The sequence below is a fragment of the Natrix helvetica genome (genome assembly GCF_964273705.1).
Source record: "Natrix helvetica genome assembly, chromosome: W".
NCBI classification, from domain to species: Eukaryota; Metazoa; Chordata; class Lepidosauria; order Squamata; family Natricidae; genus Natrix; species Natrix helvetica.
This window is the reverse complement of record NC_138555.1, coordinates 62702873-62726908: the sequence shown is the minus strand read 5'-3', so window position 1 is coordinate 62726908 and position 24036 is coordinate 62702873. Positions and strand designations below refer to the sequence as shown.

General features: G+C 43.0%; 1 protein-coding gene across 1 annotated transcript in view; it reads left to right on the top strand.

Annotated features, from left to right (window-relative positions):
* The window catches only part of LOC309400574 (seizure protein 6 homolog), a gene marked incomplete at its 5' end in the record, with an annotated part of 167997 nt that overhangs the window by 78503 nt on the left and 65458 nt on the right, over positions 1–24036 (top strand). The window contains 4 exons of the mRNA XM_081969139.1: positions 1069–1207; positions 9818–10014; positions 10670–10864; positions 11653–11844. Coding sequence (XP_081825265.1) covers positions 1069–1207; positions 9818–10014; positions 10670–10864; positions 11653–11844 — 723 coding nt within the window. The remainder of the gene's footprint in view (positions 1–1068; positions 1208–9817; positions 10015–10669; positions 10865–11652; positions 11845–24036) is intronic.

Below are 24036 nucleotides of genomic sequence, written 5' to 3'. Positions count from 1 at the left end.
TGGCTAGGGAGCACATGGACACTGAGAGGAGGCGTGATTCTCCAGGTCGGGAGATATTCTTCCCTCCATTACAAAACTATCAGTTCCAGCTATGAGCCACATGCCTCTGGAAGGTCCACATTCTCATATTCCTTCAGGAAGCTGAGGAGCTAGGCAATTGGACTAGGTAGAGCCTGGCACTAGTAGGCAGCTGATTCTCCCTATCATCCAACATGAGGGCACTTCAATCCAGGAATTCTGGAGTTGGACACAGCAGGCAACCATTGTTTTGCTTTGATGTTCATCATCAAAAGCCTTCCCATGTGATGCTCATTCGATACGGTGACATTATGCTTCAGCCCAGCACCTCAACTCTTGCTATTATGAGGGTGAGAAAACGGAGCATTCACTTCCAGTTGCAAGGGTGGACATGGGCCGCCCTCAATCTAGTAGAAGGAAAATGGGATCTTCTCAATGTCTAGTCACTACATCAGATTTGATTGGGATGAGAGAATGATACAACCTTCTGAATCTCATGTTCAGAAAACATCAACTCCCCTCCGCTGTCTTCATTCTCAAGACATTTAAATACTGTTTTCCTTATGGAGAGCTCACAAGAGAGCTCTGATGATGTTACAATGGTACCTTGGTACTCATTGTTAATTGGTTCCAAGAGGCGCAATGATTACCAAAAATGATGAGTACCAAACAAAGTTTTCCATAAGAAATAATGTAGTCAGTGACAAGGCCACCAACACTGACAAGTTCTAACTTGCACATTGTGTAGCAAACAAATGACGAATACCAGGAACAAATTGTCATGCCATAATGCGTTGAGTACCAAATTGGATGAATTTTGAAACAGTTGAGTACCAAGGTACCACTGTACCTAGTTTGGGTAACCAAACATCTGCAAGAAAACAACTAAGCTGAGAGAGCACCAAATACCCCTCATTTCAACCCCAAAGTACAAATATTCTCCTTTATTGGTACCAAAAGAAAGTGGTTTAAAACTGGCTTAAACTGGTTGAGTAGCTGCACTGCTTCATTCAAGCTATAGTCTTCTGATTATGCATCTTTTCTCTCCAGCATTGTGTGGTGGGGAGCTGTCTGAGCCAACAGGTGTTGTACTTTCTCCTGACTGGCCCCAGTCTTATGGAAAAGGTCAAGACTGCGTATGGGGCATCCGGGTGCAGGAGGAGAAGAGGGTGCTGCTAGACGTTAAGATGTAGGTACTTCTGCTACTGCCACCATCAATACCATCCCATTTTCTTGAGGGAGGCCTCCCAACTCAACCAAAGCAGTGTGTCCTCATGGTCCCTGAAACCATCATCCATCATTAGATTGATTGTTGAAATCATTCATACCATCGATTCATGGAAAGATGTCTATGTAGTTTGAAGATAATCTGTTCTGACAAATAGGATTCCTACCCTGTTTCCCTGAAAATACGACCTCCCCGGATAATAAGCCCAATCGGGCTTTTGAGCGCATGTGCTAAAATAAGCCGTCCCCTGAAAATAAGCCCTCCCAAAAAATATCGCAACACAGCAGCAGCCATGAGGACAAAATAATAAGACGTCCCTGAAAATAAGTCCAAGCGCTTATTTCGGTGGTCAAAAGAAAATAAGACCCTGTCTTATTTTCAGGGAAACACGGTATTTAGAGGTCATCAACCAGATGATACATATTTGTGGAAGGAAGCATCTGGACGATGAAACGTTTTAAATGTTCAGTGCAAGAAAGAGAGGGCTACATTTAATCTAGCATTTATGCTGCTAGATCTAATTATTTTCTGTTCTATAGAGCTTTCAAAGTTAGGCTAAAATGACAATAGAGGACACAGACCAAAAGGAGGGGATTATTTAAGTCCCCTCTTAGAATCATTTCCCTCTCAACGATTCTAAAAATTTAGAGGCACAAGAAAGCTTGTTCAAAAGAACAAACTGAATTCATATGTGTCTACAGCCACATAATAACAGAATCATTCTGGAGAGCCATTAAGTCAAGAGATGTACATTCAAGTGTTAGAAAGTTATCCACAAATCACAGTAACATCAGTATAGTGCAGTGGTGGGTTCCTCCCGGTATGGTACAGTACGCCAAAAGAGGTAGTGAAAATCTGGCGTAACAGACCGGACCGGTAGCTATGGCAGCCTGGCCACGCCCCCATACTGGCAAAAGAAAGAATATCCCACTGTCCTGGAACTGCACCACAAGGTAAGGGAAGCGGGTCTTGGGAGAGTCCTTCCCTCCCCCTTCAGAGTGGGGAGAGAGGAGGTGGCCTAGTTTGAATGCAGGCGGGCAGTTTAGTGGCCGGTGCCTCCTTTGCTTGTTGGAACAGGCAGAGAAAGAAAGGAGGTGCCCGATAGCTGAGGGCAAAGGTGCTCCCCTTTGCCCTTGGTGGCAGGGGCAAGGGAATGCTTTATCACATGCCTCCTTCCCTCACTCAGCTGCTATTGCCAGGGTGCCACCAGGACAAGCGAGGGAGAAAGAAAGGAGACATGCAATAAAGCAGCCCACACCACCAAGGGTGAAGGGGAGCACCTTCACCCTCTGCTATCACGTGTCTCCTTTCCCAAGATTGGCAGGACGCCTCTCCCCACTCCCCACCCTACAGGGCTGCAACAACCCACGAGATTTCCTAGGAACCCACCTCTGGATATCACCCTTAGGAAATTTCTCCTCAGTCACAGGTTGCTTCTCTCTTTGGTTAGTTTCCATCCATTGTTTCTTGTGGTGCCTTTTGGTGCTTTGGAAAATAGATTGACTCCCTCATTTTTGGAGGAGCCCCTCAAATTTCCTGACAGAACAATTAAGCGGTAGAACAACTTGCCTCCAGAAGTTGTAAATGCTCCAACACTGGAAGTTTTTAAGAAGATATTGGACAATCATTTATTTGAAGTAGTATAGGGTTTCCTGCCTAAGCAGGGGGTTGGACTAGAAGACCTCCAAGGTCCTTTCCAACTCTGTTATTCTATTCTAAATATTGGAACAGTGCTATTTTATTGTGAGTGTGAGACCAATCAAGTTGGTCATGCTCACCCAGTCACATGACCCATTTCCCACAGAAAACACAGGTAGCCACAAAACCTGGGTAGGTGTGACGTGGGGGGTGGGGGGGTGGGGGGTCATGTGACTGGGTGGGAGTGACATTGAGTTGACCATGCCCAGCCACTCACATGACCACCCAGCCATGCCCAGCCACTCACATGACCACCAAGCCACGCCCAAAGAACCAGTAGTAAACAAATTTGAATTCCACCACTGCCTAACAAGGATATTCGCATCTGCACAGACTACAAGTGCACCATAAACAAGGCACTACAGCAGCATGCTTACCCTGTACCAGTGGTAAGCCACATCCTTGCTTCCCTCCAGGGAGGCCAAATCTTTGCTAAGCTACACCTTGCCCAGGCCTACAAGCAGCTGTTGGTGGATGATGCTACCGCAGAGGCACAGACAATTGTCACACATAGAAGTTCATTCTGAGTGCGCCGCTTGCATTTTGGGGTATGAGTAGCACCAGGGTTGTTCCAAAGTATTATGGAACGAACACTGAAGAACATTCTTGGTGTCTGCCTGTACTTTGATGATGTCCTGATCACACGGGAATCAGCAGCAGTCCTGGTGGGACATCTCCGTGCAGTACTCCAATGTTTCTGCGAGGCAGGCCTAAAACTCAAGAAGGAAAAATGCCAGATCGGCGTGGTATCCACAGAATTCCTGGGTTTCCACATTGACGCTGCCAGAATCCACCCATCTGAAGTAAAGCTAAAGGCAATTCAGCAAGCCCCCACACCAAAATACAAGGCAGAGCTTCAAGCATTCCTAGGCTTGCTCAATTTTTAACACTCCTTCTTACCACATAAGGCTGCCCTGGCAGAACTCTACACTGCCTACTGGACAAAAAAGCACCCTGGGTCTGGTTGAGCACCCAAAACAAAGAGTTCAAAGCGGTAAAATCACTGCTATTCTCAGACTCTGTATCAGCTCATTTCAACGAAACCCTACCAGTAACACTAGCCTGTGATGCTTCGCCATATGGCATTAGGGCAGTACTAAGCCACAGGATGCCAGATGGTAGAGAAGCCCCCATCACATACTATTCTAGAACATTATCATTGGCTGAAAGGAACTATACCCAGATAGACAAGGAAGCCCTCACCATAGTGCCTGGCATTAAGAAGTTCCATGATTTCTTATATGGATGAACCTTCACCATCTTTACAGACCACAAACCTCTGCTTGGTCTCATCACAGCCGACAAACAGACACCGCAGGTCCTGTCGCCACGAATACTGCGATGGTCCAGTTTCATGGCTGCACACTCATACTGGCTAGTCCACAAGTCGGGCAAGGAAATGGGCCATGCCGACACTCTTAGCCGATTGCCTCTACCACATATTGAGCCGGATCAGGCCCCAGCTTGTTGTATTCTGGCGATCCAGGACCTGCCTGAAGCACACTTACATGCAGAGGATATTGCAGCTGAAACCACCACAGACAAAACACTTAGTTACGTTCTCAACTGGGTGTTAAGGGGATGGCCGACACCTGGCCAGGCCCTGAGTTCCAGCACTACGCTTCTCAGAAAAATGAACTGTCGGCCCACAAGGGATGTGTGCTGTGGGGCAGCAGGGTCATCATTCCACCCAGTCTTTGTCAGGGGAAAAATCACCCTGAAGAAAAATGAGGTCTATGGATCGGGCTGATTTCCAACAGCATATGCATTAAGATGTGAAGAAAAGAAGAAAAGTCTCTCCTTCTCTGGAATGTGTGAAGACATGCGCAATAAATCATTGTCAGATAACTTTTATGACCTGCGCAATAACTCTTTCTCAGTTTAACTCTTTAGTGTCAGTTCAGTCAGTTCATGTCTAGCAAACTTTTTAACGTTGTGACAGTCTTCACTCCAAGGTGCTGGATTCCCTACATGAGGGGCACCCAGGAATTGTTCGGATGAAGGCTCTAGCCAGGAGTTACTTGTGGTGGCCAGGCCTGGACCAAAGACATTGAGAATCAAGTAAGGAGTTGCCAGGCCTGCCAAGAAACCCAACTGGAGAGGCCACAAGCACCAGTGCACCACTGGGAGACTACGCATGCACCATGGTCTCACATGCACATTGACTTTGCAGGCCCTTTCCAGGGGCAGGTGTTCCTGATAGTAGTGGACAGTTATTCCAAGTGGTTGGAAGTGGCACCGGTTTCATTGATGACAACAACCAGTCATCTGAGAATTGCGGCAGCTGTTCACTGCAGATGGTCTGCCAGATGTGATCGTGTCCGACAATGGGGCACAATTCATGGCAGAAGAGTTTCAGTCATTCCTCAACGCCAACATGATTCGGCACGTAACATCTGCTCCATTCCACCCCGCGACCAATGGTCAGGCCGAACGAATGGTCAGGACCACAAAGGAGGCACTCAAGTGGATGATGACTGGGGACTGGAATCACTGCCTGGCGAACTTCCTCCTGTGTCAACACATGACTCCCTGTACAACAACAGGTTGCAGCACAGCGGAGCTTAGGTGGGGCTGCCGGCTCAGAACAAAGCTCGACCGGCTTCACCCAGACAGAATAGTGGCAGAGACGGCTCAGCCAACCCCCCCCCCCCCCCCAGGTACTTACAGCTGGGTGACTTGGTCTGGGCCAGGAACTATGGGAGTGGGGCACCTTGGGTGGCAGCTAGATTAACTAAGGTAATGGGTCCTTTGTCATACACGGTTACTCTGGGGGATGCCACATTAATCAGTTACGGCATTGGCAGGCCGGGCCAGTCCCTGATGAGGATCCCAAGGTTTTATCAGACCCACGAGAAGACTGTTTTCCTCTGAGTCTGCCTACATCACCCGTGGCCACCCCCAGAGAAATGGAGGTACCAAGGGCCGTAGAGCCGCCACCACTCACGGGCGACCAAAATGGCCATCAAGACTCTGTCCAATTGGAGATGGACAATACTCCACTTCAACAGGACTCTCCAGTAACATTGCAGCGGTCCACCAGGATCCGTGGGCCCCCAGCCTATCTCAAAGACTATGAATGTTGAACAGACTGAGGATCAGAACTATCCTAGGGGGGAGAGGTGTTATGTATTGAATGTATATAGTTGTGTTAACTGTGCTAAAATGAAACTAACCTTTAGATGACCCTAACTGTTTTGGAGGGAAAATTAGAACATTTATATTTGGGCCGGCTTTTTTTAGTTCTATGATTGGTTAAGGCCCTATGGGCCTAGAGTATAAATCACAGGCATTTGACTGCAGTTCCTTAGTTCCATTTTTAAGTCAATAAATACTGTTGTAACTATGCTGGTCTGGTTCTTGCCTACTGAAGCCCACTACACAATAGTATACCAGACAACTGAGATAAATTAGTACAAGAACACAAGAACAGAAAGAGAACTAGGCGGCCATTTGAAAACTTTGTTTCAGGTCAAAATCTTGCTGGAAAGGAATGCTCTTAAGTCCCTTCTGAAGTCTCATGTGTGTGGGTGCAAGGTTTCCACAATGCAGGGTCAGCTATGGAAAAGTCTTTTGATTCATACCCTTTTTACTAACATGCAAACTGGCTCTTGACAACTGGACAGGCAGAGTCATGTTTTAGTGAGGAGTCTCTAATGGGAACCAGCACCTTGTCATATAGGGCTTTATAGGTATGAATCAGTGACGTGCAGTCAGGTGAGGCAAGTGAGGCACAGCCTCACCACTCTCATCATGAAAAAAAAAAGTAAAAGGAAAAAGCTGAGCTAGTTACTGCCTCACCGTGGATGACTCTGCTTAACTGTTAAAAAAAGCTGGAAAAGGTACGTGTGGGTTGGAGGGAGGGGGAGGAATTCAAACTTCATCCTCCTGGTGCTGTGCAGGGCTTTGGGCAAAGGCTGGAGGGAAGGACCCTGGCTCGCTTGTGCTCTCCCTCCCCAAGAGTAGTTTGATTGCAGGCAGAGCCACGTTGTGGGGCCAGTGTGTGTGCTACAGCATGGCTCTTTGCCTGGCTTCCTGCCTCCTCCTGTGGTCTCCTCACTGGTGCTCTCCCTCCCCAAGTGTAGTGACTTCCTCCCCAGGACCCCATTCATTTCTCTCTCACACACACACAGCTGGATAAAACTATATAAAAATCTAGCCCAGCTTCACTGATTACAAGTTTGAAAAGGCAACGTGGCTCCACCTGCAATCAAACTACACTTGGGGAGGGAGAGCACAAACGAGCACTGAGGAGACCACAGGAGGAGGCAGGAAGCCAGGCAAAGAGCCATGCTGTAGTACACACACTTCCCCCCAGCCTCTTTCTTTTGGAAGGCTCGGATCGGCTCCCCTCCGGCTTCTCTGCCTCTCCTCTCACCCCAGCCTGCCAGCAGGAGGTGGTGGGTGGGCTTTATTGTGTTCCAGGCATTTCCCACCCAGACAGTAGGCTGCATTTGCAATGGTGGAGATGTTTGGGAAAGGCAGCAGGGGAATGGGGGGGATGGCAGAGGAGCTGCTTTCAAGCCACTGGAAAAGATATCCAATCCAACTTTTGTGTGTATGGGGGTTTGTTTGAGAGTGAGTGAGAGAGGGAAGGGGTAGGAGAGATAGTCCAATCCAACTTCTGTGTGTGTGTGTGTGTGTGTGTGTGTGTGTGTGTGTGTGTGTGTGTGTTTGAGAGAGGGGGAGGAAGGGAGAGAGGGAGGAAGGAGGGGAAGGAGAAGAAAAAGAAAAAGAAAGAAGGAGCAAAGGAGAAAAACAAATGCTGTCGCTTTAAATTGGAACTGAGCATGCCTCCCTGTGGAATTCTGGGAGTTGAAGTCGACAAGTCTAAAAATATTTGAAATTCAGCACTGTGTCAGTGCCTCACCAGTCATAAACCTCACCGCACGTCACTGGTATGAATAGTCCTCAACTTATGACCACAATTGAGACCAGAATTTCCTTTTTTAAGCAAAGCAGTTGATAAGTGAGCCGTGCCTAATTTTATGACATTTTTGTCATGGTTGTTAAGTAAATCACTCAGTTAAGTGAATCACATGGTCATTCAGCAAGTCTGGTTCCCTCCATTGACTTTGCTTTCCAGGAGCTGGCCGGAAAGGTCATGAATGACGATCACGTGACCTAGGATGCTGCAGCCATTGTAAACACATGTCAGTTGTCAAGCACCTGATTTTTTTTATCATGTGACTGTAGGGATGCTGCAGTGGTTCTAAGTGAGTATGCTGGTTGTAAGACATTTTTTTCAGTGCCACTGTAACTTTGAACGGCCACTAAACAAATGACTGTAAGTCAAGTATTACCTGTAATTGCACATATTTGAATTGTTCAGTAACCATAGCAATAGTGTGATTGTGTTTGTTCTGCTGTATGTTTTTCCCATATTAGAAGTCTGGTTGCTGTCTTCTGTACCACTTGCAGTTTCTCAGTTGTCTTCAAAAGCAATTCTCCATTATAGGAATCTGGTCAGGTGACAGGAGGTTGCTGTAGCTAAAGTTTCCTTGTCCAAGTAGGGGCATATCTGGTACACCAGCGGAACATATTCAAACAGAGCTTTGAATCTAAGAGGATCCCCAGGGATCTCTTCTATAGGAGGGAGAGAGGGAGCACAGTCTTATCTAGAACAACCAGCAGAATTGATGTTTCCAAGAAGCCAAGATGTTTACACACGAAGAGCACCTCTTAGTAAGGTTTTGTCTGAGCTTGTTTCTCCCCATGCAGTCCAGTATGGCTGCTTACACTGATTCAGATTTCTCCAATATCACTGGCCCATCCTGTGGTGACTACAGACTTAATGGTTCCCACATAACTACTGACTAAAACTCTCTATTTAAGTTGGAGGAGAACCACAGCAAAGCAGCACCCTAACCCTCAACCCTTCCAGATGGTTGAGAAGATACCATGGATGATGGCACTTAAATGTCAATTAAAAAATGTAATAGGACTAAGAGGGGCACTCCATCCAAATGAAGATTGTCTACCAGTGTGACCAGTACTGTTTCTGTCCAATGATTGGACAGAAAGGATCCAATTGATCCATTTCCTCTTAGATGCGCTGAGTATGATTCCCCATCACATTTTCAATAAAGTGATTGTGAAAATGCTCTTCCATTTTCCAAAACATATGGTTCATGAAAATGCTCTTACAAGTTGCATTGAACCTTAATAAAGACTATGCCTAGAAAAAAGATGCTGCTGCTTTAAGAAATCCACTCATTAAAGTTAATACAGCAATTGAAGTAGGGAATCTTGAAGCCTGAAAAGAAAGCTGCATATGTGGGGTCAAAATAGCAGGCATCCAAGATGGTGAATGTCTGTGTATGTGTAAAGAACAACACACGGAATTACTTCCAAGTAGTTTCTTCATTGTTGTTCACCTACAGACAGAGTCTTCCAGACTAAAGCAACTACTGCATAACTACAGATATACATTCCACCACAGTTTCAGAATGGAGGCCATGTCAGTCAATTGAAATCACTTCTTTTTAAAGTATATCACATCCATGTAAGAAAAGTGGGGAAGGGGGTGGGCCTCGACAAGCCAATTGCACCTACCCTTTTAACATTATTTACATCTGTCACCCTTCTGGGGATCCCTCTGGATCCAAAGCACTAATTCAGAATCATCTTGGAGTGGACTCAACTTGACATCTATATTAATACTTTCTTTCACTTAGAGATTCCAATTTTACTTACTAGTTGAAGAAAAATCCATGCTTGTCTTCCCGTCCATGTGTGTGTGTCTGCATTCACTTGCCCTTCAGTTTGGATGCATGAAATAACAGAAATTGGCTGTGGACTCCTTCACTTTCCTTTTCCTCTTTCAACAGTCCTTTCTCTTTGTCTTCTCCTTCTCCCCAATTCCCCTGCTAGCCTCAACATCCGCAAATCTGATGTGTTGACTGTTTTTGATGGAGGAGACTTAACCGCCCGGATCCTCGGCCAGTACCTGGGTCCCCATCCTCGGTTCAGCATTTACTCTTCAGGCCCAGCAGTCACCCTGCAGTTCCAGTCAGACCCTGGTGACCCCCTTTTTGGTCTCAGCCAGGGGTTCCTATTGCACTATAAGGGTATGAGAAAAGGCTATGATATGCTTGGGGTAAACTGGGAGAGAGTGAGATAGAAAGATAGAAAGTAGTTGGTGTAAATTGATGCCTGCTGACTCATCCTGTGAAGATGGTTTTAAGAAGTTAAGCCTCAAAAAGGCTTCCAGAAGCTGCTCAGGCTGAGAGCGGAGGGAAATGTTATATGATGCATTTGTTTCAGATGAGAAACAGAAGAGGGAAAAGAAAAGAGCTCAAATGCAGCTGAATAAAATCACTGATATTTTTGCCCAGTTGTAATTTTAGCAGCAGTAGATTGAAGAAGAAAAGAGACAGACATTTTGCTTAAATGCCAGTCTGGAGGACAGTATAAAGTTTAAATACAGAGTATGTGTTATAGTATTCTTGTAATCATGCAACTCTGTTGCTCCTTTCTAGCAATATGATTGTATGAGTTGCTTGTAGAGATGAACTCCTGACATGAAGTAGAAAAGTGAGAAAACAGAAGTGAAATTTGGTGAGGAGGTAGGGCAGTACACTGATGATGTTACTTAGTTTGGTAATGAAATGCCTGCAAGAAAACAGCCAAGTTCAGAGAGTAACAAAAGGCCCCACAGTTCAACCCCAAACTACAAATATTCTCTCCTCTCCTCTCCTCTCTCCTCCCCTCCCCTCATCACAGAGGTTCCACAAAATGACACTTGCCCCAAGCTGCCAGAGGTGGAGTTTGGTTGGTGCACAGCTTCTCATACCGCTGTTATCCGTGGCACAGTCGTAACCTACCAATGTGAGCCAGGCTATGACATTGTGGGCTCCGACATTCTCACCTGCCAGTGGGATCTATCATGGAGCAACAGCCCACCTACTTGTCAGAAGAGTAAGTCTTTCTGATGCTAAAATAGATGGTAAGGATACTCCACATTAAGACTTATCTAAGCATGAAGAAGGAGGTATGAAAGACAATGGGAGGCAGGTGCAAAAGGGGGAGGAGTTTAGTGAACGTGGGAAGAGACACACAACTCAGAGGTGGGAGCTGTGGGGAAGAGAACATTCAGAAGAACATTCACTTTGACTGGAAGCTTACTTTTACATTTTTCAAGATTATGTTATCTTAATTAGCATTAAACCAACTAGCATTAAAAATGCCTTTCTTGAATCTGTGTGGTTCTCACTTTTTGTGTTGGCCAGCTATGTCGAGCTTATTGTGTGTGTGGGGGGGTGGGGAATAGAGACAATTCTGTTGAAAGAAGAACATTTTGGACATAAAAAGCATAATGTATCCTGGGTTGCTGCCATGAGAAGTGGGGTGGAGGTTTTTCTTTTAATGGGTTTTATTGTAGGGTGGGTTTCTTAAATTTTGTAAGCTGCCCAGAATCACCTATATGCAATTTGAGTGAGTATATACATTTATTTATAACTAAAATAAATGAATAAATGTCACCGTGGACCATTGAAAACTTTGATGCACTATTTTAGACTTTCTAATAGGAGAGCTTTTTGTCCATCATTTGCAGTTCTAGAGTCTTTGTGTCACTTTAGAAGGAAGTTGATACATTCCCAGAGTAGAATGACACTCTAAAATACCCACATAGTCAGATATGATACCTGAATTGGGAAATACAGAGGCCTCTTCTCATACTTTACTACACCTTTTCTTTCTCCAAGTTATAAATTGTGCTGATCCTGGAGAGATTAGCAATGGCAAACGGAGCATCTCAGACCGACATTTCTCCATCGGCTCTCACGTCCAGTACTTCTGTCATGAAGGCTATGTAGTGGAAGGGAGCAACACACTCACCTGCTACAACCGGGATACGGGCACCCCTAAATGGAGCGACCGAGTACCGAAGTGTGTCTGTAAGTAAAAGTAGAAGGAAAAGGCAAATGGAAGGGAGGGAGCTAGAACTGGGAGGGTCTTTAAAGCAGCAAAGTACAGGAGTGTACATTTTGACAAGAGCTTAGCTGGTCTGACTGGTGATAGGGAGTCCTCCACTTATGACTGGTCTCTTAACAACTGTTCAAAGTTATGGTGAAGCTATCTTGGGGCAACTTAGAACCTGGATCGAAGTTTTGATAGTCCCCTCCCCCACAGTCACATGATGAAATTTGGGGGGCTTAGCAACATGTCTGCATTTAATAATACAATAGCAGAGTTGGAAGGGACCTTGGAGGTCTTCTAGTCCAACCCCCTGCCTAGGCAGGAAACCCTATACCGTTTCAGACAAATGGCTATCCAACATCTTCTTAAAGACTTCCAGTGTTGGGGCATTCACAACTTCTGGAGGCAAGCTGGTCCACTGATTAATTGTTCTAACTGTCAGGAAGTTTCTCCTCAGTTCTAAGTTGCTTCTCTCCTTGATTAGTTTCCACCCATTGCTTCTTGTTCTACCCTCAGGTGCCTTGGAAAATAGTTTGACTCCCTCTTCTTTGTGGCAACCCCTGAGATATTGGAAGACTGCTATCATGTCTCCCCTAGTCCTTCTTTCTATTAAACTAGATATACCCAGTTCCTGCAACCGTTCTTCATATGTTTTAGCCTCCAGTCCCCTAATCATCTTTGTTGCTCTTCTCTGCACTCTTTCTAGAGTCTCCACGTCTTTTCTACATCGTGGCGACCAGAACTGAATGCAGTATTCCAAGTGTGGCCTTACCAAGGCATTATAAAATGGTATTAACCCTTCACGTGATCTTGATTCTATCCCTCTGTTGATGCAGCCTAGAACTGTGTTGGCCTTTTTGGCAGCTGCTGCACACGGCTGGCTCATATTTAAATGGTTGTCCACTAGGACTCCAAGATCCCTTTCACAGTTACTACTGTTGAGCAAGGTACTACCTATACTGTACCTGTGCACAACAAAAACATTTACAGCCATTTGCAGTATCCTGCAGTCACATGATTGCATTTTACAATGGTTTTCTCAAATATCAACATTGACTTCTGGTTTCCAGCAAAACTGCGCCCATTATAAACCATTAGTTCACTTAATGACTGATAAGCTCACTTAATGACCACCACAGAAAAGTGGTAAAATTGGGTCAGTTATTTCACTGGTCTGTTTTATGACCATCATCACTTGCAACCATGATGGGAGGGCTCCATTACAGTCATAAGTCGAGGACTACCTGTATTGGATTTGCCATTTTTCTTTGTGTGATCCTCTCTAATTAATATAGGGCTCACTACAGTATATTTTTACATGTTTAAATAGGAAGGGAAACTATGCCCATATTTCTAAGGATATCAGAAGCAAGAAATATATTACTGATACCATAGAACAAGCTTGCCAAGACCCTGAGCAGCATGAATGCACTTTCAAGCTCTTGTATCACATACCTACTTGAAGAAATGTCAATACAGTCATGTATGCCTAATTAATCTTTCCAGAATCTGACAAAGTTAAAATGGTCCTTGAGGTTCTTCTGCATGTTGAGATGGATATTCTTAAGGATGGCTGAACATCCTAATTCACAATAAAAGGTTATGTTGGTCTTAGTCTTGGACACAAGTTCAGGATAGTACATGACCTATTGAGCGATTCAAAAGAAAAATAACATTCCACATTTATTCTTCTATTGACTATCTTAGCATAGTTTCTAAGTGAATGAAGCTCACTGTCTTCTGGATATCTTTACTTACACCAGGGGTGGGCTATTAATTTTCCACAGGGGCCACATGAGAATCTGGGACTGTTGCGGATGGTCAAACCAATAGATTGAACATTTATGGAGATTTTCAGTCATCCAGGTCATAGTTATCCCAAAGGTGCTTTTTCAAGAAGCAACTGGACTTTCTTTGTTTTTCCTTGAAGATGTTTCCCCCCCCCCCCCCAAAGTTTTTAAATTTTTGTTACATATTTTAACTTCTTTTATAAACAAAGTGTTGTCCTGGTTTTCCCCCTTTTACATCTTCTATTCTGCATAGTATATTTTACATCATATTTCCATTTTACATTTCAGTCATCTTATTTTTATTCAATATTCTCCCTCTTGATTTTAATTTCTTCTTAATATTAGACAATAACATTATTTGCCTCTCAAAATTAATCAAATTTAACATATCATTTCCATCTATTATTCTGTTTAACTATTCAATAACATATATACTCAGGTTTAATTTTATGTAGTAAACATTTCATTTAATTAGTTATCCACAAGTAATAATTTTAATCTCTATCCCTCACATTGTATTGAATATATACCGCTGACTATATTTACTAAATTTCATTCTATTCTATTAGTAAATCCTTTTCTTTCTTTCCTCCTTTTAACCATTTTCTCTTAGTCTCTCAGGAACTTCATTTCTCTTATATTCTCTTCTCTCCACCCATTTGCCTAGCTTTTTCTTTTTCTTGATCTTAAAATTCCTGTATTTTTCCTTTCCAATCTTTTTTCTCCTTTTTAATTTTGTTGTTTTAGTATCTCTCCCCAGTCCTCCCTCCTTTCCCTCCCCCCATTAATCCCACCTTTGCTATTTTCCTTTTTTGGGGCCACTTCCCCCTTGTCTCCTTTGTGTATAGAACTGTAAATCCCAGTATAATCATCTAAGTATTTTTCTTTTTCAATCTCTTTTTCTTCTATAATATCTTCCTGTTGTTCATACAGTCCCTTTTCTTTCTCCTTTTCTCCTTCTTCTTGTTCTAAGTGTTCCCTCTGAGTTTCCATTTTTTTCCCATTTAGCGTTTCACGTGCATCTTTTAACATATCAAGTATTTCATTATACATCCAAAATTCCATATTGTCTGTTTAATTAATTTAACAAAAAAATTTAAACTTTCTGTATTATATCACTTACGGCTTAAAGTTATTTTTCCCTTTTCTTTTTTCCAATTTCTAAGTCCATTTCCACTTTTTATTTGCTTTTTGTCTTCCACCAAAACAGTAAGTCCAATCCACAACACTGTTGCAAAAACAAATCCTCCTTGTTAGTTCTCACAGCTTCAAAATATCTTTTTTTGATACATTCAAGGTCAAGTTACAGATGTATTTCCTCCTGTCAATTTCTTTTTTTGTTGTTGTAAATTTTTTTATTGGTTTTAAAACATTTATGGGGGAAAGGTAAAAGGATACATAGAAAATTTTGGTAGCTCCCATGTTAGTAGTAGAAATCCCTCCAAATCTCACGCTTCTACAATTTTAAAAATAACATATAAAAGATAAGCATAAACAGAATTCTTACTTTATATCAACCATGTGTTCTATCATCTCTTTCTTTGTCACTTTCTAGTATATCAACAATTACAATAATATTTCAGATATATTTATTTTTGCGACCTGAGCCTTTTCGATATTGCTCCCTCCTCCCTGTCCCAGGTGGAGCCATAGCCCCCTCCCCTTCCCCATGTCTTGTACATTGCTGCCTTTATCCCCACCTCCACTATCCCCACCTCCTCCCTGAGTCCCTTTGGGGAGAGGGGGCGGTCTATAAATCTAATAAACTTAAACTTATCTTCGTCCTCTGGGAGAGAAAAATATTTTTTAATAAAGGCTTCGGCCTCATCCACTGTCTTAATTCTAATTCGGCTTCCCTCCCAGAAAATCAACATTCCTTCTGGCAATAACCATCTAAACCAAATTCCTCTATTGTATAGTTTCTTTGATAAGGAAGAATACTTCTTCCTTTTTTCTCTTATCTTTTTCGGAATTTGCTTTAGAATGGTAATTTCTTTATCTTGGTATTTTAAAGGTCCCTCCCTTTGGGCCCCTAGCACCTCATCTCTCGTGGTCCTCCTGAGAAATTTAACATGTACCTCTCTTGGAACATTATGGGTTCTGGCATATGCTGAATTAATTCTGCTAAAATTGTGCTCATAATATCTTTAAGATCTTCATTTTCTGTCTCTGGTAGGTTCTGGAACCTGAGAAAAAAAGACATTATTTCAAATTCTATTTTGGCCATAAAATTTTCCAGTTCTAAATTTCCCTTTCGGACCTCCTTAACCTTTTCCCCCATCCCAGCTGCCCCCTCCTCCAGCACCACAATTCTTTGTCTATTTTCTGTTATGTTATGTTGTACCCCTCTGAGTTCGTCTTTGAGATCTGCCACTTCCTTCCTCAGTTCGTTTTGACCTCTCATAATTTCCTGAAACATTTGGTTGACAGATAATTCTTTTGAGCTCTCTCCAGCCACTTCTTTTTGTAGCAATGAAGTAATTTTCGGCTGCTGGGTACTTGGACTGGAAGTCGCTGAGGCAGGAGCCGATAGTGACTTGCCCGTTAGTGGTTTCTTAGGTCCCATTGTCTAAGTTCAGAGATGGTAAATCTTTTACAAAGAAAATGGCATCACTGGAGCGCGCAGCCGGGCTGGTCCAAGGTAGCAGGCGAATCCGAAAGTAATTCTCCTTCACTGTTCCAAGACACAGAGGTACACCAGAAAGAGAGAAACCAAATAATCAAAATCCAGAAAGTCCACGTAGCAGAAGAGATCCAGAGCACCCTCAAGGGAGGTATTAAAAGATGCCAGAAATTATCAAGTTTTCCCCCAAGGTGGTTTCAAAAGGCAGACTTCATTTATAAGTACAAAAACGAGAACGGAGGGGAGCCATCTTGACTCCTCCTTTTCGCAGGGAGAAGAGCAAAAGTTTTGATTTTTAAAAACAGCTCAGCAAGCACTCTTGCAACTGTGATTTCAGTCTTTCTCGCATAGTTAATTCAAGTGGCAAGTCAGCCTTTGTTCTCTCTCCATTCCAATGTAGAGAGAGAGAGTTTAACTGCTACTTTGTCCAAGGGGGGGGTTAAGAAAAAAAAATTCCCCCTCTAATCTTCGGTTTTAAGTAGATTGAACAGGAATTTACGATAATCTGCTGCTTATCCGTTACCGATAGTTGAAGAGATTAGGAAGGATCCTCCACGACCAACATTTCAGCCACACTTCCTTTGATTAACTTATTCCTCCTGGAACCCATTTGGCGAAGGGGCAAGCATGCCCCCCCTTCTGCTCCCCGGCTCCTGGGGCGAAGCTGGAAAACCCCCCACCGGCTGCCGCCGCGTCTGGGGTGTTCCAACAAGCCGCCCTACGGCAGGGGACCCCTCCAAGGCCCCCTGTGCTCCTGAACGGAGCCCACTGAGAAGACAAGCGGCAGATGAAACCGGAAGTCAAATCCCTCCTCCTGTCAATTTCTGTAGGTCTTGTAGTATCCTCTTCTCATCACTAGATGTCTCCCTCTTCACTGTAGGCAATGTGTCCTAGCTGTCAAAAGCTGTCAAAATCGATATTTATTCCATAAAAAATAGAAAAAGGTAGCAAAAGAAAGAAAGGAAATTTCCCCCCAAGTTCTTTTATTATTTTTGATGTTTCCAAGTCCAAATTTTGGGAATAAAAGTCTTCTAGGGCTTTCCGTTTTTGTCACCGCCCTTTTTTCTTTTTTTCCTCCTTTTTATCCTGCGTGGATGCACACCCTGCCCTTCGGAAACCCGTTCCCCAGGCCTGATCAACCACAGTGGCACCAACAGACAGCAGGATGTTCTTTCTTTCGACAGTGGGAGAAGGAAGAAAGTGCTCCAGAATAACAGGCGGTGCACATGTGCAGCAGCCCTGGGACACTTTTCCGAAGCACTTTCTTCCTTCTCCTGCCGCCAAAAGAAGGAATATGCCACCGTCCCGGAACTGCACTGCACTTGCGAGTTCTCCTGCGTGGATGTGCCTGGCAGCAGCGGCAGCAGCAGAGCACACCCTGCCCTTCAGGGACACGTTCCCCTGGCTGGATCAACCATGGTGGCACCAACCCCTTTGACAAGCCTGCCTGAGAAAGCAGCTGCTTTTGATTTCTGCCACTGCTTTTTTTTTAATCCGATTTTTTTTTATTCTCTTACCTACCATTTTAAGTATACATTCACATAATAATAATAATAATAATAATAATAATAATAATAATAATAATAATAATAATAATAATAATAATAATAATAATAATAATAATTTAATTTATAGACCGCACCCTTTCCTAAACAGGACTCGGGGCGGTGTACAGTCATATTAAAAACAATGTGGATACAAAAATATAGATATACATAGATACATAGATAGACGGAGGAGGTAGGATATGCACTGTACAATAATAAATTAAAATTCGAATAAAATTAAAAATTACCCTTAAAAACTACCCAAAATAAGATGTTTGCCAGGAGGTTGAAAGTGGGACTATAAATCAGCTAGGCCAGCGAATTGGAACAGGTGGGTCTTAAGTTTCTGTCGGAAGGAGCGGAGGTCGGTAGTAGTTCTAATATCGGGGGGGAGGTCATTCCAGAGGGTTGGGCCCATCACAGAGAAGGCTCTACTCCTGGGCGCCGCCTGTTGACACTGCTTAGTGGACGGCACCCGGAGGAGTCCCTCCCTGTGGGAGCGAATTGGTCGCAGGGATGTATGAGGTGAGATGCGATCCCGCAGGTAACTAATGATTATTCTTCTTTAAATTTATCATTCTTATACATTTATTATTTCATTTAATAACTTATAATATACAGTTTGGGTTGCTTTGTTTACCATCCCTTCCTCCTGTTGTAACACCACCTTATTTTCCCTTTCTTTTCTCCCTCCCTCCCTTCTCTACTTTCTTCTTTCCTCCTCTCCTTCCCCTTCCTTCTTCCCTTCCCTTTCTCCTACTCCTACTCTTTGTCTTCCCTTCCCTACCCTCTCTCCTTCTCTTCCTCTCCCTTCCATCCTCCTCTCCTTACCTCTTTCTTTTTTTATTAAAAAGTTTTTTTATTTTAAAATTTCAAAACAAACACAACACAAAGAATCCTCCTTCTTTACATACTGTAGAAAGTGTATCTGTTGGTTACAAAAAGCTTTCGTGCGTCTCTTCCACTGTCGTCACAAAATTCGTATTAACTCAAGTATTTTAAATCAGATATTTTTATACATATTACCATCATCATACCTCCATTTTTATTTGACTATAATTGTTTAAGCGTCCTTCATCATAAAATGTACCAAGATTTAAAACCTGACCACATACTGGCATTTCATTTGTTATTTCTAATATCCTCCAATAACACTATATCCTTATGGCCTATTCTGACTAAACAATTTACATCCAATTTCCTTATGTTGTACCCATACATATATATATACATTGTTATCATTATCCCTCCTTCATTTAACTCTATCCATTATCATAGCATTTCCCCCCACCCCCAATAATCAAAACTTAGCTAAATTCAACTTAATTTTCTTAATTAACCTTTATATACTGTATAACCAAATAATTTCTAATCTTCCTTTCATAGGTACCATTCAATATTCATATCCAATTACTACTTGTCATACCAATACATATGTATACATTATTAGCATTATCAGTTATTTATTTAACCATATCTATTGTCACTAAATTTCACTTAATTTAACTAGTTTTAGATTATACACTTTCATCTATCAACCTGTATCTTTCCAGTAGCAAAACAATCTCATGTCTTCTGCCATTTGTGGTATCAGTCCTCTAATCATCTCCTTAATCAAATTTGTATGGACTCCTCTTTGCAACTCATTGCTTATTGAGTCTCTCATGTAATTTCAATGCCCTTCTTCTGTTTCCTTGATCAGCTTTTCTTTAATTGTCAGTGGTGTTATCAATGATGTTGCTAATAAAATTTCTCTCTTTAAATCCATAAATTCTTTTGTTTTTTCTTCTTCTGTATCTTGCCATCTCGGATAGAGTTCCCCTCCATTTAATTCCTCTTTCCGTATTCCACTCTTTCCGTTTCAAGACACAAACCAATCACCATAGATATCAGCGGATTTGAGTCCGCCGCTCGTCTCTTCGGTGGGCTCCTTTTAGGAGCACAGGGGGCCTTGGAGGGGCTCCCTGCCGCAGGGCGGCTTGTTGGGACCCCTTGGATCGGCAGCAGCTGCAAGGGGGTTTCCAGTCTCGCCCCAGGAGCCGGGGAGCATGGGGGGGTGCATGGCGGCGTTTTCCGCTGTCGCTGTGCGCCTTCGCCGATCAGATTCTGGAAGGAAAGAATCAATTAGACTTTACAGCTGAAGAGCGGTGAGGTGAGAGGTTTCCCTCAATCTCCTGTAAATCTATCTAACTGATGAACAGCAGCTTCTCCAAATTGTGGATTCAATCTTTTGAAGTGTTAAGATTGGAGGGGGGGATTTTCCACACACACCCTCGGAAAAAGCGGCACTTGGAATATCTCTCTCCCTTGGAGGAGAGAGAGAGAGTTAAAAGCTAACTTTCACTTCCTCTAACAATGGGAGAATGATTTTTGCTACAATTGCAAGGGATGACTGCTGAGTTGTTTTTTATAAACTACCTTATGAAAACTTTGGACATGTTGCTCCCTGGTCCCCTGTGAAGGTGGAGCCAAGATGGCCAACTTCCTCCTTCTTCTTTGCTTTTACGAATGAAGTTTCCCCTTTGAAAGAATTTCTGGCTTTATATTATTCTACACCCCGGAGATCTCCTGGAACCTCTCTTCGTATGTGGTCCCCTTGGATTTGGATTTGACTCTTATCCTCTGGCTTGCAGCTGTACAGGAGGATTAACTTTCACTTCTGGCTTGTTTGCCTCCACGATCTCTCCCAGCTGTGTATTCCACAGATGCCATTTCTTTTGCATAAGACTTATAGCTATCTCTGAACTTACTATGGGACCTAAAAAGCCACTGCCTGGTAAGGCATCTTCGGCCCCGACATCTTCTATGTCTAGTCCGATTACACAACAGACACAAATGGCTTCATTTCTACAACCTAAAACAACTGAAGAGAGTTCAAAGGACTTATCTGTTGCCCAAATGTTTCAAACTATTTTGAAGGGACAGGACGAACTGAAAAAACAATTGGCAGATTTAAATGAACAGCTCAGAGAAACGCAACAACAAGCAACACAAAACAAACAGAGAATAGGTGTGTTGGAGGAAGACATGACTGGGTTGAGGGAGGAGGTTAAGACAGTCCAGAAGGGGAATAGAGAATTTGAAAATCATATGATAAAGGTGGAATTTGAAAGAATGTCTTTTTTCTTAGATTTCACAATTTTATCAGAATACATTAAAAGAGACAAACAACAGCTATGGTGGGATATTGATTTGATTTATAGGATCAATTCAGCATATGCTAGAACACACAATGTTCCAAGGGAAGTACATGTTAAATTTCTTAGAAAGACTACCAGAGATGAGGTCTTAGTAGCTCAGAGGGGGGACCATTAAAATATAAAGACAAAGAAATAGCCATTCTTAAACAAATTCCGAAGAAAGTAAGAGATAAGAGGAAGAAATAATACAATAATACAATAGTAGAGTTGGAAGGGACCTTGGAGGTCTTCTAGTCCAACCCCCTGCCTAGGCAGGAAACCCTATACCGTTTCAGACAAATAGCTATCCAACATCTTCTTAAAGACTTCCAGTGTTGGGGCATTCACAACTTCTGGAGGCAATCTGTTCCACTGATTAATTGTTCTCACTGTCAGGAAATTTCTCCTCAGTTCTAAGTTGCTTCTCTCCTTGATTAGTTTCCACCCATTGCTTCTTGTTCTACCCTCAGGTGCTTTGGAGAATAGTTTGACTCCCTCTTCTTTGTGGCAACCTCTGAGATATTGGAATAATGCTATCATGTCTCCCCTAGTCCTTCTTTCTCTTAAGCTAAACATACCCAGTTCCTGCAACCGTTCTTCATATGTTTTAGTCTCCAGTCCCCTAATCATCTTTGTTGCTCTTCTCTGCACTCTTTCTAGAGTCTCCACATCTTTTTTACATCGTGGCGACCAGAACTGAATGCAGTATTCCAAGTGTGGCCTTACCAAGGCATTATAAAGTGGTATTAACACTTCATGTGATCTTGATTCTATCCCTCTGTTGATGCAGCCTAGAACTGTGTTGGCTTTTTTGGCAGCTGCTGCACACTGCTGGCTCATATTTAAATGGTTGTCCAGTAGGACTCCAAGATCCCTTTCACAGTTACTACTACTGAGTAAGGTATCACCTATACTGTACCTGTGCATTCCGTTTTTGTTGCCTAAATGTAGAACCTTACTCTTTTCACCATTGAATTTCATTTTATTAGATAGTGCCCAATGTTCAAGTTTGTCAAGATCCTTCTGTATCTTAAGCCTATCTTCTGGAGTGTTGGCTATTCCTGCCAGCTTGGATATTATATTCCTCTTTATCAAAGAAATTATATGATAAAGGAGTTTGGTTTAGATGGCTATTGCCAGAAGGAAGGTTGATCTTTTGGGAGGGCAATAGAATGAGAATCAACACAGTTGTGGAGGCAGAGCCCTTCATTAAAAAACACATTGCCTTTCTAGATGGAACAGGGGACAGTACACAAGATATGAAGGAGGGAGGGGCCATGGCTCTGCCAGAGGACAGGGGGGGAGGAAGCAACATCGAGAACACTCAGGTCACAAAAATAAGTTTGAAATATTATTGCAATTGTTGTTATAATGTAATTGTTGGAAGTGACATATAAGATGATTGAATATATTGTTGATATAACGTAAAACAAAAAGCTGCCAATGTTTATCTTTTTATCTTTATTTTTTTTTCTGTAAAAGTTGTGAGATTTGGGGGGATTTCTACCTTTCGCACGATGTAGCTGTCAAAATTTTGTATACCTACCTACCCCTTCCTATAAATATTTGTAAAAAGCAATAAAATTCTTTTTTTAAAAAAGATATCAGCGGATTTGATTTCTTTGTGGTCATTTTTCTCTTCGGTTTTTAGGATTTTAACCACCACTTTTTTGACTTGATAAACATCTCCAACTTCTTCAACATATTTTACTGTTAGATGCTCTAGATTTTCCAACTTCTTCTCTGTCCTCTCAAATGTGTTTGATAATTTCTGAATTTCAAACATTATCTTTTGCAAACTTAAAGCTTTTTTCTGCTGTTGAAGTTGTGCCAGTATTTCCAGCTGACAAATACTGCTGCTCTGGCTTGAAGGATTTTTACAAGATTAAACATACATTCACAGTAAAATCTTCTTTTCACTTTCTCTGGTTAGAGATAAAGTTCAAAAGGACACCTGTGTAAACAATTCGTCCTTTGGTTCTTATCACTCTCTATAAACAAACTGTGAGACTTTGAATTGCCAAGCCAGACTGTTCAGTGAGGAAAGTGAAAGTGCTTTGTTCCCAATACACAAACCTCCATCCTCCGAGCAGCACTAACTTTCCCTCTGTTGTTAGAATTCTCTGTTTCCTTCTTTCTTTTCTTTTTTATATTCCAAGTTAAAAAAATAAAAATCAAATTCTTGAGTAAAATAGAGGAGAAAAAGAAGAAAACACATGTAGTAATGAAGAAGGAGAATTTTAGTCCATAGGTTGCAAAAATAATAATAAAAAAAGATAGAAGAAGAAAACGTAATCCATTCGTTTTAAAAGCCTTGCATAAATTCCATCCATAAAAATAGCATTTAAGAACAGGATAACGCACTGACCAAAACTACGCACACTGACTGACTCACTACGCATGCCCAAGATGGTGTCCTGTCGCGTTTGAGGAGAGCTTCGGGGAGATGATTGTCCACCTTGGGGCTTGCAGGGGTACCCTATTCCATCGTTGGTTCCAGGTCCAGCTATGAGAACTTCCTGGGGACCTCGGGGGATACCCTTGAGCTGCGATGTCCTGCCTTATAGCTGGAACATTGTGAGTGAAATGGGGCGGTTAGCGGTGAAAGGAGAATGGAGAGTGTCAGCGGCTGCCGGCGTGGGTGTGGTCAGCAGCTGCGGCGGGACGCCCGGCCTGGGGACTCTGCAGCCGGCGTGGGTATGGTCGGCGGTGGCGGTGGGACGCCCGGTCTGGGGTCTCTACAGCTGTCGCCCCACCACGCCGTGGTGTTATCCCGGTTGCTCCCCCACTCCTCCTTGCTTATGAACATGATAAATTAGATCAGCGGGGAGGGGCTGAGGCAGCTGGCATGGATACTAACGCCAGCGGAAGATGGCTTCGGGAGTTGGCGTGGGCGTGGTTGGAGTGGGGGGGGTCCTTCATTGTGCCCCCCCCAGTGTTGCCGCCGTTGCCTGGGCCACCGTACTGTACCATTTGGCCATTTGCCCCCCCCCTCCTGTGATATTATGGACAGGGTCAACGGAGTGCGGCC